We start from the raw sequence: 16,890 nt of genomic DNA, 5'->3' as shown, positions 1-16,890 counted from the left end.
CAGGGGAAGTGGTGCAGGCTCCTAGCCTGGGGATTTTTAAAAGGAAGTTAGATGAGCACCTTGCCGGGGTCATCTGACCCCAGTGCTCTTTCCTGCCAAGGCAGGGGGTCGGACTAGATGATCTACCTCGGTCCCTTCCGACTCTAGCTACTATGAAACTATGAAACTTTTTGTCCTGCCTTCCAGTGGGACATGGTGAACAGTTGATAACTTTCCTCTCTGCAATCATCTTTTACATATTTGAAGACCATGACACCTCATTGCCCCCCAGTCTATTCTCTGGACTACATGTTTCAAGAATAGGTAGGGACCTACCAAAATCAAGGAGGCAGGTGGCCAATTTTGCGGGCTGATTGTGGGGCCAGCCACCATTTTCATGGTCTTACTGCGGCACCCCTCCCTCCCGCCATGCCTCTGATAGGCCAAGAGGGTTGGAGTCCTACCTCTTGTTGCTATCTGGCCAAGGGCTGTCTGTCATGCGGCCCCACCCCTCGCTGCTGATTGGCCAAGAGGGCAGGGCCAGCGCTCTCAGCCAATTAGTGGCAAGGGGCAGGAGGAGATGGTGCCACCTTGGTGCTGGCAGCTCCCCTTCCCTTCATCCAGAGGGCTTTGGGGCTGGGCTGTAGTGGCCACAAGGGCCACTGGCTCCCACTGGGGATCCATCATTTTATTTTTAGTAAAGTGTTTTTTTTTTACTATTTCATGGATTTCATGGACAACGGAAATTTTGTGGTTTTTGCAAAATTGACGAAATCGCATATTGAGTAGGCCCCTAAGAACAGGTTTAACAAGGAATTCAGATGTGCAGAATAGCAGAGAATCAGGCCAACTCCATTCCAGTGGCCCATTAATACATGTAGAGACAGGCTATGACAACCTTGATAACCTGACTCTCAAAGATAGTAACTTTGCTCCATGACCTTTGCATCCCTACACAATCCTATCAACTTAGTGGAATTCCGCATGGGGGAAGGTACTATTCAGTGAGGAAGGGTTTCACAGTTTAGCTGTCACAGAGAAGACACATGCATGTGACCATAGGAGCTGGGGATTAATAAACTGCATAATATCTAATGAAGTTCAACATTTAAATGCTATTTAAGATTTAGTGCCACTCCTTCCTCCCCTTCTCCCAACATGCAAAGTAAGAGAAGCAATTTAAAAATGCTCTTGGAAGGTTGGAGAAATTAAAAATAATTTTAAAAAAAGTTCTCTCTCCTTCATAGAAAGTAGTTCATAATGGAAATATAAGGTAAAGCAAACTAGCTGGACAATACTTTACTCACACTATTTAATGTATCGTTTAAAAGTTCCATTCTTACCCAATTGGGTTTTGTGAATCAGAAATTCCTGGCACAGAAGCAATTTTTAGTCAATGGGTGGTGGGAACCAGAGCTGCCTAAAGGATTAAGGCCTTTCCACTTTCTTTTACAGCCTTCCAGGAATTCCCTTGTGAATTCCACTCCTTACCATCTCTCTGCATCCCATATCCAGCACAGCTTTGTGGGAGCCCAGATTGCATTCATGTTTCAGTCTCGGACAGAAAAGCAAAATAAGGAGCTGCCTGATTAAACATTAAGGGTCTGGCAAAAAAGGCCTTCAGTATGGTGGGAACAAGTCTGATACTGTCCATAAGTTAGTAATTGCTTATCTAAATGTTCTCAATTAAATTGCAAGATGGTCATCTGACAGCACAATATTTTACATGCAAGTTTGGAGGCTGAATCTGGCTCCTTTTTAAAAAAAGAAGGAAAAAAAAGACTATAAATATCAAACAGACATTACACAGATACATTCTTTTCCAGGTCAAATTAAAAAAAAAAAAGTTTAGAGTCTACGTGGTGTCCAGACCTCTCCAGAACAATACTGAAAACAGAAAAGATGAATTTGCTGACTTAAACAACACAAACGGCACAATGAAAATCAGGAAGACAGATGAGGCACACTCTTGGCTGGAACTGACTGTATTTGAAAACAAAACAAAACGATATACTCAAATCTAAGACAACTCTGAATTCAAGACAAAGACAACTCCCCCCCCCCATTAGATTCTATACATAGAAAATTTAGAATTTTGTTATAATTTTCCACATATATAATCTAATTATTGGAGGGTCGTCTTGAATTCATCTCTCCCACTGCTGCAGGGGAGCAGGCAGTTCTGAGGCAGGTGGTGTGGGGAGGTCAAAACACTTTGCCCGCTGCTTGTGCCTGTCCCCATGTTACCTCTGCCCCCTGCCTGGTCCCCACAACCTCTGTTCCCCCTTCACCTCAGCCTCTGCACTGCCCCCCACCTTAACCTTACTTAGCACCAGCAGGCTCCATCTAGCATGGCCCTAGCCTAGCCCAGTCTGGCCCCCATAGCACCTGTGCAGGCTGCATGCTACTGCCACAGGGCTGGGCTGGGGCTGTGCTCAGTGCCCAAGGCTGCAGAGTGCATGGAGCAAAAATAAGGGGAGGAGGGAGAGGGGCAGGCAGGGGAACAGAGGCAGCCTCCTGGGTGCCATGTAACCCACCAGATTGGGTCTGCTCCCGCCTGCAAGCTGACCTGCAGCCTGCTGAAGCAACCTGTGCTCTACCCCAATACAGTAACATTAAAATAGTTGGAGAAATCAGCTTTGCCCCAAACCACCTTACTTACAGAGGGTCTAATGGAAAGATTCCCACTGTCATCAAAAGAAGCTGACTCGCTAATGTAAATGAGGTAATCTGGTGATGCAGTTGCTATACTCATGCACATGTGGATTCAAATACAAATTTGTTACTGGAAAGGTCCCATCACAATTTGGCTTGGACTATAAGGGACTAATTTCTCTTGTAGTACTCTACTGATATAACTGGAATAAAAATGGCAAATAGGCTGGAGTGATTCATTAGCAAACCAGGTCTTCTGTGTCTACTGCTATACTGTAATGGATAACATTTTTTAATGCAGGCCAGAAGATGAAACCAAGGAAAATAAAATTCACTTCTTTTATCCATCTGCCTCCTTTGGGGTCTGTGGTAGCTCAGTAGCCTTTTAGATTAAAACCTGTTGATTTTTTTTCTCCTCCATACAGATGCACAAAATAAGTTAGAGATGGTCTCAAAACAGCTAAGCAGGTTTTAACTTTGACAAGGCCAGGGTGTTCAGGTCTGGATGTTTGTTTTAAAGAGCAGCTCTAAAAGCACATCTATTCAGAAAAGTACACAGAAATACAATGCAGGCACACAAAAACTGTATGGCAAGAGAAACATCTACTCACATGGGGCATAGAACATGACAAGGGCATGCTTCTTCTTCTTCAAAGATTCCCTGAAGTCTTCTCCCACAAGGTGGATAACACTTGTTTGCTTTTCTTCCCAAGCTGGTTCAGGCGGAGGAGGTGCTTGAGGACTGAAGAAAAAGAAGAGCAATGGATCCATTACAAGCCCATCGTGCTCCCGCACCCCAAAGCCCCCCAGCAACCCCCAGCAGCTGCAGAGCAACCCGCCGACCCCCAGCACAGCCGGAGGTAAGCGGGGCCCATGGTGAGACGGGACTAGTGTAGCTCAGCTGCGAGGAGGCAGCTGAGAGGAGCCAAGCAGAGTCTCACCCTGCCCCAGCTCCTACTTGGCCCAGCCCTCCAGGGAGCCACGTGACCAGAGCCTCATGGACAGGACATGCAAACAGGCACGCTTCTGGGCCCGGCACGTGAGTTAGCATGGGAATTTGCGCAGGAGGGTGAGCAGGAGGGCCCAAGGCTCTGCCAGTGAGCCCTAGGGAGGATAGTCCCACCAGCAGCCAGACTACCAGCGGCACAATGAGGATGGGCACACACCACACCCCAAGGATCCCCCTGGAGTCTGAGGCCTCCCCCCGGGCCCTCGGAGACCTCCCCCCGATGGAACCCGTGGCTCTGGGCTCCACGCATGCGGAGCCCCTGGCTCTTGGCTGTGGGGGCTGCCTGGCACGTATCCAGGCACATGGCCACCTCCCCTTGCAGGGTCTGCTCCACTTTGGAGTCTCTGGGGCACGGTCCATCAGGGATGGCGAGCAGGAGATCGACTCCTACTGCCAAGCCCTTCATCGGAGGCAGAGGGTAGACCAAGGTCACTTCCCAGGACAAGGGAGGACTCTGGGATCCCCTGTTCTGTCCAGCCAGGGGGCTGGACCAAGGTGGTGAACAGCTCCAAGGCCCGCTGCACCAAGGTCCCCTCCCCTCTGGGGCTTTGCGACAGGTACAAACCTCTTGCACCCCAGTAAAGCCTGCAGAGCTGCCAGCTCTGCAGGCAACGGACACTCACCCACAGCTACCGTCCCTGCTCTCCCTAAGGCCACTCGTAGAGTGGCCGTCGTAGGAGACTCTTTCCTGAGGGCGTGATCTGCCGCCCTGACCCCTTAGCCCGGGAGGTCTGCTGCTTCCCAGGAGCCCATACCTGGGATGTGGCCGAGAGGATCCCTAAACTAATCTGGCCCACCGACCACTACCTTATGCTCCTTATCCATGTGGGTACGAATGACACGGCTCGGAGCAATCCCAGCTGGGTCATCAAATGCTACAGGGCTTTGGGAGCGGGGCTTAAGGGGTTGGGGGCACAGGTGGTGTCTTCCTCGATCCTCCCGGTTTCAGCCTATGGGCTGAGGAGGAAGAGGAGGGTCAAGGTAGTCAACTGCAGCACTGGGGTCATCGTGAAGGCTTTGGCTTCCATGATCAGAGTCCACTCTTTGGCGAGAGAGGCAGTGGTCAGCTGGGGAGAGACAGCCTCCACCTCACTGCGCTGCAGAGGAGACTCTTCTCAGCCAGACTAGCTGACCTGCTCAATAGGGCTTTAAACTAAGCCCGCTGGGGGATGGGGGGATTACCACCACTGCAAGCCCACTGGGCAAACTTTGCAAATCAGGCAGGCCAAGGCATTCAAGGGAACCCGTCCCTACCTACAGATCATTCCAGGGCTAGGGAAAGGCAAGGGCCCCCAACGGGACACCAATGCCAGGAGCTTGGGAAATAAACAGGAAGAACTGGTCCTCCTGCTAAACAAGAATGACTACAATCTCATAGGGATAACGGAGACCTGGTGGGACTCCACCTATGACTGGGCCACAGGTATAGATGGCTATACCTTATACAGGTGAGATCATGTAGACAAAAGGGGTGGGGGTATAACTCTCTGTCAAGGACAGCTACATGTCCCTGCAAATTGACACTGGCACCAAGGGAAGACGACTGGAGTCCCCCTGGGTTAAAATACATGGGAAACATGGCACAGGGGACACCATGGTAGGAGTCTACTATAGACCTCCTAACCAGAAACAAAGAGCTGGACCAGGAATTCACCAGGGTACTGGCGGAGGCTGCATGCTCTCGGTGTATGGTTGTCATGGGAGACTTTAACTACCCGAACATCTCACGGGAAGAGCACTCGACCAAATCCGATTGGTCGTAAAGCTTCCTCGTGTGTGGATGAGCTCTACCCGACTCAACAAGTCTATGGGCTGACAAGATGTAAAGCATTGCTGGACCTGGTACTGGCCAAAGGGGATGATCTAGTCAGTGACCTAAGAACTGATGGAAAGCTGGGTGATCGTGACCACAAGCTGATCACCTTTACTATCCATCGCAGAGCTGGCAAGTCAGTCAGCAATGGAAAGCTGACTTTGCCAAGCTCAGGAGGCTCACTGTCGGGGCCCTAAGGGAGCATGACTTGCCAGGAAGAGGAGTCCAAGAGGAGTGGTTGCTCCTCAAGGGAGCGATCCTGACAGCACAAGGGACGGCCATCCCATCTCGGAGCAAGGGTAGCAAAAGGGCACAACAACCCTCTTGGCTCAGCAGGGAAACTGAAGACTTCCTACACCTCAAAAGAGACACTTATAAAGGCTGGAATTACCACCAAGCAGGAGTACTCAGCACTTGTCCGTACCTGCAGGGAGCAGATCAGGAAAGGCAAGGCTGCAACCAAGCTCCATGTGGCTTCACATATCAAGGATAATAAAAAGTCCTTTTTCAGATATGTAGGGAGTCAGAAAAAAGCAAGGGTAACACCGGAGCCCTGCTGAACCAAATGGGACAGCTCATAACTGACACCCAGGAAAAAGCCAACCTGCTTAATGGGTACTTCACGTTGGTCTTTCATCAGACCAACGGGACCGCCCAGCCTAGCATGATGCCAGATGGCCAGAGCGAGGGCGTATTTATACCCAGCACTGGCGTAGATCTAGTAAAAGGAACACCATGGGAGGCTGGGCACCTTCAAGTCAGCTGGTCCTGACAGATTACATCCTAGGGTACTCAAGGAGCTGGCAGGTGTCATAGCCCAACCATTGGCAAAAATATTCGAAAACTCGTGGGACTCGGATGAAGCACCTGAAGACTGGAAGAAGGCCAGTGTGATACCCATCTTCAAGACAGGGCGCAAAGTAGGTCCCAGGATTTCAGGCCAATTAGGTTGACCACAATCCCCGGTAAGATTCTGGAGAAAATTATCACAATGACCCTTCTTGCTAAGCTGGCTAATGGCAACATCCTGAGGGACAGCCAGCACAGGTCTGTCATGGGAAGGTGTTGCCTCACCAATCTCATCTTCTTCTATGTCCAGGTGATGCGTCACCTGGTCAAGGGAGAAGAAGAGATTGACATCATATATCTGGACTTTAAAAAAAAAAAGCCTTTGATCTGGTGTCCCATGACCTCCTCATGGAAAAACTGGCCAACTGTGGCCTCGCTACACCACAGTCCAATGGCTCTGAGGTTGGACCCAGGGAGTAGTAGTTGATGGATGTGAATCATTACAGCGCTCCATGATCAGTGGTCTCCCTGAAGGCTCCGTCCTTGGACCGGTTCTCTTCAACATCTTTATCAACGATGCGGACATTGGTGTCAAAAGCGCACTGGTCAAGTTTGTCGATGACACTGAACTTTGGGGCATAGCATCCACACCTGAGGACAGGCTAGTGATCCAGGCTGACTTGGATAAACTTAGTAAGTGGGCGGATACAAACCTGATGACGTTCAATACCGATAAATGTAAGGTACTCCACCTCGGGGGGGGGGGGAAAACCCGCAGCATGCTTATAGGCTTGGCAGTGCTATGCTATGTACCACTGCTGAAAGAGACTTGGGGGTCATGACTGACCACAAGATGAACATGAGCCACCAATCCAATGTCGCAGATGGTAAACAAAACTCTAGCTTGCACCCATAGATGCTTCAAGTAAATCTCAGGATGTCATCTTCCCGCTGTACTCGGCCTTGGTGAGGCTGCAGCTGGAGTACTGCATCCAGTTTTGGGCTCCACAATTTAGGAAGGATGTCGAGAAGCTTGCGAGAGTCCAGAGGAGAGCCACACGCATGATCAGAGGGCAGGAGAACAGGCCTTACGAAGAGAGGCTGCAAGCCATGGGACACTTCAGCCTGGAAAAACACAGGCTCAGGGGGTACTTGGTAACTGCTTATAAGTACATCAGGGCTGTGCATCGGGATCTTGGAGAACGTCTGTTCATCAGAGCACCCCAAGGTAAAACAAGGATCAACGGTCATAAACTCCTCCCAGACCGTTTTAGGCTGGACATAAAGCAAAACTTCTTTACTGTCCAAGCCCTCAAAACCTTGAATAGACTCCTCCCCGAAGTGGTGCAGACACCTACTCTGGACTCATTTAAGAAATGGTTTGCATGTGCGTCTTGCTGGGATCCTTTGACACTAGCTGACTTCATGCCCTTGGGGCAGGGGACTGGACTTGATGATCTTTAGGGTCCCTTCCAGCCCTAATGTCTATGAAATCTATGAAATCTGAATATTTTTAGAAGTGTATGAAGAGTAACTCAGTCATTACTGATCTGAGGAATCAGCAGGAAAGTTTCTCTAAAGGGCAAGACTGTGGCTTGCATTTCCAGCCCCAGACAGTTAATTTCTGTGGGTCGGTAAAATAAACAACATAAGCAATTCTGCCCAATGGTATAAGTAGGACTGGTACAACATGGAAGAGTTATTTTAGCAAAGAGCCAACAGAATGGACTTTAAGTCTTGAGCTGCAGTGTCTAAAGGTATGCATACAGAGCTGGCAGGATCAAAAGGGGTTGACAGAGAACAACCCACCCATAAAAGCCTTTGTAGCAGGGTATTGTCAGAAGAAAAACTTTTGTCAAGTATTTCAAGAGCAGATCATAAAATACAAAAGTCTGCCACTCAAATCAGGGCACAATATATCACACTGCTCCATTTAAGAGGGTGGACAGTAATCAAACTACTTTTTTTTTTTTTTTTTTGTAAAAAGGCTGATATCAAATGTGACTTTACTTCTGAATAGAATGCAGCAACCCTGTACAGGTAGAACTACACTAGAAATCTCCTGTTATTCACCAGCTCACGGTCTTGTCTCCGACTCATTAAATTCATTCCTGCTGTATTTTAAATAAGTGATTGCTTATATAAATCAGAGCGGAGCCACAGCATAAAGACCTTCATGTGTAGTCTTAGTCATATATTACAATTGTCTGCACGTCCTGTCATTTTGAATGACACCATTTTGAGGAGTACTGGGTATAGGAAAACAGAGAAAATTCCGATTTTTAATTGCATCCAAGGTCATCTGCCAGACAACTCCATATTTCTGTCCATACTGATTGACCAGTTGCTAGGAAAAGGAATCAGGATGTCAGGCACTCTTGATGCAAGCTGACAAAGGGTATTGTCTATGCTACAATCCAGAAGTGCTTCTGCACCTCCTGCAAACATGTCAAAGCTGCTTTAGACCAGTTAGCCCAGGTAACAATAACAATGTGGCTGCAATGGCATGGGCTGCAGCTACTGAGCAGTTACCAAGGATACTGGATGGGTTTGTGCAGATTGAGCTGAAACCAGTGTGTTGTGACCAGCGTCCTGCACATATCCAAGCTACCCAGATTAAAGCTTGTTCTGGTACTTCTATGCAGGCTGCAAGCATATGTCTAGACTGCGGTAGAGGCATCTTTACATAGATTTCAGAGGAGCTACGACTACCTACATCAGCTAAGGATCTGGGTTCTATTTCTGGCTCTGGTTGGGAGAAGGTCTAATGGCTAGAGCTGGGATCCCATATTTTTCATAGAGTCACCCACTTATGGTATGACCCTGAGTAACTGAGGGGTGGAGAGATGGCGATTTATCCAAGCGTAAACTATGTACAGTGTTTACCTCCATCTTGGAAAGGCATTGTAAGGGCAAATTAAGTACATGATTTAAAGCCCTTGGAGACATTGGAAAGGCATTGTAAGGGCAAATTAAGTACATGATTTAAAGCCCTCGGAGACATTCAGGGTGCCTGTACACGAGCACGGAGGCTGATCTGATGCACTGCAATTACAGCACGTTGGAGCAGACTCAATTAACTGAGTCTGCCAGAGCACAGCAATTACTGCACACCAGCACCCTCCCACGTCTTGAGCATCAGCATCCCTAGGGGCACGTGAAACAGAGCTCATTGAACGAACTTTAATTCAAGTGCCCCCACCACCACTTTGAAGTACGGGGATGCTGATACATAATACTATGTAGGCACTTTAATTAGAGAGGCTCTAAAAGCCTCTCTAAGCACCCACCCCACCCCCGAGCACATGTAAAAGTGCCCTCAGATACAAGACAACACAAATACAAATTATCACACAAACTATCCTGTTAAAAAAAGGCAAGGTTATATGCCCCATACCAATATATGGTTAGAGCTCAACAACTTCCAAAAATTGAAAAAAAGCAGGTACAAACTTTTTATTTATTTATTTTTTTAACTGTTGAATAATACAAACGTGGTAAATCCAGCAGTTTTGAGCAAACAATTCAAAACTGAAAAAAAACAATTGTATACGTTTGTTCCAAAAGAGAAAATAAAAAGGACAATTACTACAGCAATTGTTCCCTCCTGGAACAGAATTCTTTTCTACAGACATTAAACTCAAATCTGCATATTCTAATGCATTCCCTGTGAAAAGATGTCAGGATGAAATGAATTGGGCAAAGATGATTTATAGCGATTGAAAGAAAGGGAAACAGAACAAAGAAGTGCAAACTACAACAATTTCACTACTAAAAGGAAACTATTGCCTCACCTCAGGAAGATGTAACAAATTTTATCCTATTTATTTCTGAAGCTCCTGGTATTCTCCCAGGAGAGAAGCTTAGGATATACTTAAAAATATTTATTTTAGGAAAGACTTACCAGGACAAGCATTAAAACAAACCCACAGCAAATAAAGGATTTTGTGCATTAAAACCCATAATTAGCATGCATGTTTGTGTGGGCTTTGATACTGGCATTCAATTTTCTTTCTGTTAGCAAGGGATTTAAGTGGGAGATGAAGCTAGGCTGGTGATTTGCTTCTTCATAAAAGCAATCTCCAGTGGCCATTAGCCAAAAATCTGGATGCAAATCTCAGACTCTTAGAAACTTACTTTAGTAGCCAGTCAATGATCTTCTTCTTGGTTCTGAGCTGTGGCAGAGTATATTTCTCTTCTCCATCCTTAAAATACTTCAATGTGGGAAACCCTGAGATGTGAAATCTTTCAGCCAGTGCCTTGTTGGCGGTAGCATCTACTGCTGCAAGGACACCTGGACTCTAAAATACAAAGAGACTAACTAAGTCATGATGATAGACACAGCTTTTGCCAGGAGACAATACACATTCAGATACAGTCACTCTCAGCCCTCTATGTGCAAACTAGGCCTATACAGCAAAGCACAGTTGGTCCTATGGATTGGCATACAGGGATGAATATTTTACCAAGTCATCAAGTTAAAATATTGAAGACCCTCCAGTTCATTAAAGGATGAATCCCAACACTCAGCTTTGGCAGTCTGGCTGGACATTAGCCATATATGTTGGGGAAGGAGACAAAATGGGAAGAAATACCGTTCCAGGACAAGCAGGTACGTGACTAATAACACTGGGTCAACCCAAGGGCTTGAAGAGACCATCCAGGGCACTCCACCATGTGTCTTACCCCTAGGAGGAGGACTAGAGGCTTCTACATCAGCCAGTCCTCTGGCCTGTCTTGACCTGTCCATGCAATGCCATTGACGGACCCCTACAGAGGAAGGGCATCCATTTCATAGCATCACATCTGTAAGGTCCAGATTCCAACTGTTTGGACACATCTGGTCTCAACAACTACCAATGGTCAGGTTTTTTCCCCCAAGTGTGAAATGTGAGAGATTTAACCACTCTGTAGAGGCACTGGGGCAGAGAGGCAAACACATCTCACTATGGCACCAAAGCCATGAGTTTAAACCCATTTTGGACTTAGTTGACGGTAGCCCCAAACACGGTAACCCAGCTGTCAATGGGTCATTCATGTAGGGGAGTCAACAGTGGATGCTGATTCAATCGGCACTGTTGTAGAAAACAGCAATGACTATTCTCCCATTAAACATGCTGACGTTCATGAGGAACAACTGTGTTGAACTCAGTGTGACATTAGTCTAAAACCAACGTACACAGAAGGAAGAACAAGCCCGTTAGACTTTTAAATCTACTTCATAAATAAAAGCCCATGTTTGTTTAACATCTGCATTTCACATGAGGCCTGTAATTAATAGGAAAGAAAAACTTTTCCACTTTGTATTTGGGTTTGATCACATTATGTATAAGTAAGGGCCTACAGCGGAATACATCAACACTGCGATTTTGTTTTCACTTAAGACAGAATGTTCTTTCTAAGACTTTGGCAGGGCTCACGCATTGCCGATGAGACTGTGCTTTGCAAACACATCTCGGAGGGCCTAGTGGGAGGATGAGAACAGCTAAAACTGGTGTAGGGGGGAAAGGAAAGTAATTCTTATTACTTCAGTCATTTATTAATCATTATTTGAAAAGTGAGGGGAAGGACAAAAGATTAGCTTACGTCATTGGCTACATGGAGGGACTCTGCAGCCTTCTCATATTCTGGTTTCATTTTCTTACAGTGCCCACACCCTGCCAGAAAAAAGAAAAAAATTAAACAATCCATCATACAATGGTGTTGTCCATTATGCTCCCTGAGCAGGGCCTCACGGCGATTATGTAAAGACCCATCCAGCCATTACTGAGATCCAGAACCAAGGGTAAACACCCAGTATATTTCAGAACATATTGTACTTCATTTACTTGTACCAATGCTAGTAAGTTTTAGGATCATTTCCATAAAAGTAATGACAGTTTAACACGCGGTGAAAGAATGCAACATGTAGCATCTTGTTCTTTTCCAAAATCCTACAAAGACTATATAGGTAGCATCTTTCAAGACACTGCTTTACAGTACACTCTTTGTCAAGTCACTTAGCCTGACTTAATTCAAATCCTAAATCCTTAGCTACACAAAGAAAACATACATCCAGGTTGGTTTATGCCAACAGCAGTCTTTAGTCATTTAAACTTCAATTTGACTGTACTGATATAAGTCCTACTTTATACCGGTGCAGCCTGTTTATAATGGGGATTTGCACTGACATAAAACATAACAATGCATATGCTTTTACATTGGCAAAGCCTGTAAAATGGAGGTGTTAGTGTGCCACCTGTGCGAAGATCTTCAAGACTTATGTCTAAAAAACATAATTTAGGCATAAAATTACATTACAGTAATGAGATAAAATGGCCACCTTATGCACAGACGATAAAACTAACTTTCTAAAGCTGCTTTCTTCCTCTACAAGCTCTTCCAAAGCTTCCAGGCAGACTAAGATCTTCAAAACTGAAGTAGGTAGGTACCCTGCCACGACATAAGACCTAGGTCTGAACGGCTACGGTGCAAGTTGTTGATGGGACTCACTTCCCCTCATGCAACTCTCTCCATTCCTCCCAAGACATGCCAACACAGATGAGGTTCCCTCTGGCCTAACAAAAAGGAGAACAGGAGACGCCCAGCCATCAGTTATGGATGAAGAGCTTGAAAGAGTAGGAAGTAATTTCTTTAAATGGCCATCTATACTAAAGGCCCTGTCAGACGCTGCTAAGTGAACTGTGCCGTTAACAGGACACATTGCATCTAGCTATTGATTTCTGGAAAAGTCCTGACAGGCACTTTCCTGCTGGACCAAGTCAGTCCTGTTTTCCCCCTCCTGGACTTGTTGTGGGAATATGTAAAGGCCCAGGCTTTGAAAACCATGAAAGCCAAGGCAGACGTCCACTTCCGCTCTACTACAGCAGTTTCTAAGTTCGGTCAGGAGCGGCATTAGGGTGCTGTCAACAGGGACACAGAGCCTAAGCAGAACAAAAAGTACCACTCGAACTCACTGCAGGGAAGAACAGAGTCAGAGCAGCCATGGACCAAGCTTGGGCTTGGTTTTAAAAACCACAGTTGGATAACCCTGGTTTGACCTCTCTCTAGAGGTCAAGAGCCCTGTTTCCAGCCGCTCCTCTTGCAGCCCAGCAAGAGGAGGGTCTAGTACGATGCATTATGGTGCACCTTGTACACAACAAGCAGGGATTTATGGTGTACAACTCCAGCTGCTACAGCTGACACCCTCTGGGTGCAATCCTGGCTGCAGCTGGAAGGCAGTAGAGGCATAACCAAGCTGGTTTTGAACAAAATCAACCTTAGGTGCCAGTTGCGATTTACAGGCTGCAGTAAGGAGCTCAGAGCAAGCTGCAAAATCTGCCTGAAAAGAATAACCGAGTTGCAGCAGCTGGACAGCTACCAGTTCCTGAATTAGAGAGTTTGATAACTAGCTTGGATGAGTCTACGTTGCACTGCAGACAGAGCCACAACTGAAGTCCACGCTGTAAAAATGCCCCATGGTATCAATTACACAGCACTGGCTGCAGTGACTTACATCCTCCATGTGAAAAAATACAAGTGCGTTTTTAAAGCCATAAATATGGACGAACCAGGTGGTTTTGAGAATGCAGGGAAAGCTATAAAGGAGAGATTTTGCAGTCAGAGAACGTGAGAGCACAGAATTTGGAGCCTGACATGACAGGTAAGAGGTGAAATCCTATTCAGAGGCTAGAAAAGCCTGAGAAAGAGTTACTGTCTCAGCACTGCTTGTCCTGTTTTTAAGAGTATGCAAAAAGCCAGCAAAATGATTTATTTGCCACCCACAGAAATCTTGCAGTCGCATGGCTTTCTGGAAGGGACTGACAGTTCCCACTGACATCTGCTTGACTTGATTTATTTCCCCTTTTTGGAGCTGAGAACTTTATTTACAGGTGGAGATTCCACAGAATGAATAAAGAGCACTGCGCACCACGGCTGAGACCACTTGGGAGCTGAACTCAGCAGCCTGAAGTACCCCGACCCCTCCCAGGTCACATACAGAGCAGTACAGTATTCCTTCACCACGGCCTGGAAGCTACATCTGAATTAATCTCGGGTGGCAAAAATCTTAAAAGCCATCACTTAAAAGTCCCTTCCAGCTCCTAATATCTATGAAACTTTCCCCAAAACAGACAAGTTACTCTGCCCAGCTTTATGGGGACTTTTCCATTCCCTTTCACTGCTTGGTACTGCTGTCTCCCTTCAGTTGAGATTAAGTTAAGAAGCTGTCAACCCTGCAGATGAAATCTCCTGGGGTCACTTATCCTACTTTTCCCTGTTCTTGTCAGAATCATCATGACATTCATACGGGCAATGAGAAAGCCATTTAAATGAATTCCAAGCTCACGGTCTTTTCTTTGACTGCCATGTTATGCTGCTCAGCACAGCTTATATCCCCCAGTACCAAGCTCCTCTAGTTTTAGACATTTCTTAGATATAAAACAAATGGGAAAAATAGTAACAATTCTACAAGATGCCCTTAACCCAGATGCCACAATGTGCTGTGTAAGGTCTGCTGGGATTACAGAAGGAAGCCCTTAGGTTTTGCAGCAAACACCTTTGATGTTCATTCTTAGAAGATGCATTTCTGTGTTAAGTGTATATTGACATAGGGATCCATTAGGAGCAAAAATACTAAGGAAGAAAATTGACCTCTCCAGTCCCAGAAGAGGAAGAGAAAAGTCAAGAACAACCCTAAGGATGCTCTGCTGCCTGCCTGCCATATGGACTGACGTCAGCTCCTTCACTCTAGATGGGACCAGGATCTTGGGAGATACTGGGGAATAAGGACTCCTGGAGTTTTGTTCTCTCACTGCAGGATGAGGAAACCCTGCCGCGGAAAATAACAATGAGAATTAATCTTACCCTGCAATGGGAAAACTAGACCTGAAAAATAATCCTTGGTACCTCACAGGGGTAATCTATGTAGGTGGCTTTGCCTGGCTATAAAATGGGCATCCTACCTCATTCACTGAGTCTAAATCCTTCAAGCTGCACAAAAGGAAAGGCAGAATGCACATATTCACAATCACAGAGAAAAGAGGGAGAGAGATCTATACTCTTAAAGATCAAAATCCTGAAGTGTGAAATGTGGTGTAAAACAAGCCCTTGCTAATTGTTTTAAAATAGCTGCATGAATGAAGCGAGAGCACCCATTTCCCATTTTATTTATAACTGATGTTCTTGTTCGCTCCAAGTAACCATGCGAATAAATAAATTCTCCCTTTGATGCAGTGGCTGTTAATCAGGAGTCACAAATTTCAATTACATGCCCATGACTGGGGCCATTCAAAGTTTTCTGACTCATTTCAGAGCAGGAAAAGCAAGGGGATCTGGGCATCAGTCACTCGACACAGCAGACTGAAGCCCTGCAAGTCAGGCAGGAGTAACTCAGCATGTCCAACTACGTACAGTTGAGAGAATTATCTACTATAAAAAAAACAACAAAAAACAGTCGGATGACAGTAGTTTGGGAGGCCAACAGCACACTGAAAAGGAAAGGTTAAAAAAAAGACCCTGTTATCAGTCAGCAATTGAGTATTTCCATTCGACTGTCCCTCTGGTCCAGTCTAGGTCACCACAGTTTTCACAAGGAAACAAAGAAAATGGACAAGAAGCCCAGCAGATAAAGGAGGGAGCACTCATCGCAACGACCATCTGACATGCTGCAGCTTTATCACTAGCTGCAATTGAGGGCCACCTTTATAGGGGCCTAATCACCAATGTTTTCGCCTGTGACTGCACAGGACGGCCACTCCCCCAAGTGGGATGAAAGCACTTGGGTCTCTGGGGTTTGGTCTGCAGCTGGTATAAATCCATGCTTCTCTCAAAGTCAATAGAGCCATGCCAGTTTACTCCAGTTGAGGATTTAGTCCCAGGAAGCAAAAGAGCATATTATTTCTGATTCATCACTGCATCATTCCAGTTTTCATACTAATAGAAATCCACTGAGACCAAGAAAGTTACACCCACATGCAGCTGGTGTTGCAGGGTGGTGACTCAGGTCCATAGTCGGTCCCGTTAAAATAAGAACGTAAGAGCACATAGGAATAAGAAATTCAAGAGCACAAAGCAGCCCACTGATTTCAGTGCATCCCATCCTACACAACTGTCCAGATTATTACAACCGTTCTTGTTTTCGAAGGAGAAGGAGCAGGTGAAAATAAGGGAGCACAGAATGCTTCAGCCACCACCGTTCCTGAATGAAGACTTCAGCCTAGAAATCTCATGCATGGAAATGATTTGTTCTGCCACCTGACTGGAGCGAACTTGTAATGCAAAATCCTAGTCACATATCAGTTGCAGGTTACCTGGTAGAACAATGTTGCTTTTAAAATAGAAAGTTAATTGCAAACACACTGTAGAGACAGCAACATTCATATTCTACAACTGCTACAGTTATCAAACGCATCTCCTGAGGCTCCAGTTTAAGAAGTGGACTAAAATGTTTTCCAACGGAAAAGACCCGAGGCATCTGCATTTTAGCCTTCAGCAATGGACTGCAAAGACCTAAGCCACAGAAGGGAATCCATTCAGTTTTATATTATTTTAGTCACCTCCCATGTCATTAACCACTGAAGAAAAACAGGCAATCCTGAACTCAGACCTTCAGAAGGTAGAAACAGATGCACTTCCAAGGAGAGTGCTCTGGCTTTGGTACTGATGG

The 16,890-nt window shown here is 46.0% G+C and overlaps 1 protein-coding gene across 2 annotated transcripts in view; it reads right to left on the bottom strand.

Annotated features, from left to right (window-relative positions):
• PDIA5 (protein disulfide isomerase family A member 5) overlaps nt 1-16,890 on the bottom strand; it is a 137,097-nt gene that overhangs the window by 40,003 nt on the left and 80,204 nt on the right. For both annotated transcript variants that reach the window (XM_019554365.1, XM_019554366.1), the window contains exons 12-14: nt 11,832-11,902; nt 10,383-10,546; nt 3,246-3,376 (exon numbers count right to left, since the gene is read on the bottom strand). In XM_019554365.1, coding sequence (XP_019409910.1) covers nt 3,246-3,376; nt 10,383-10,546; nt 11,832-11,902 — 366 coding nt within the window. The remainder of the gene's footprint in view (nt 1-3,245; nt 3,377-10,382; nt 10,547-11,831; nt 11,903-16,890) is intronic.

The sequence above is a fragment of the Crocodylus porosus genome, unplaced genomic scaffold (assembly GCF_001723895.1).
Source record: "Crocodylus porosus isolate Cpor-Errol unplaced genomic scaffold, CroPor_comp1, whole genome shotgun sequence".
NCBI classification, from domain to species: Eukaryota; Metazoa; Chordata; order Crocodylia; family Crocodylidae; genus Crocodylus; species Crocodylus porosus.
Note: the sequence above shows the minus strand (reverse complement) of the source record. Positions and strands in the feature narration are given on the sequence as shown.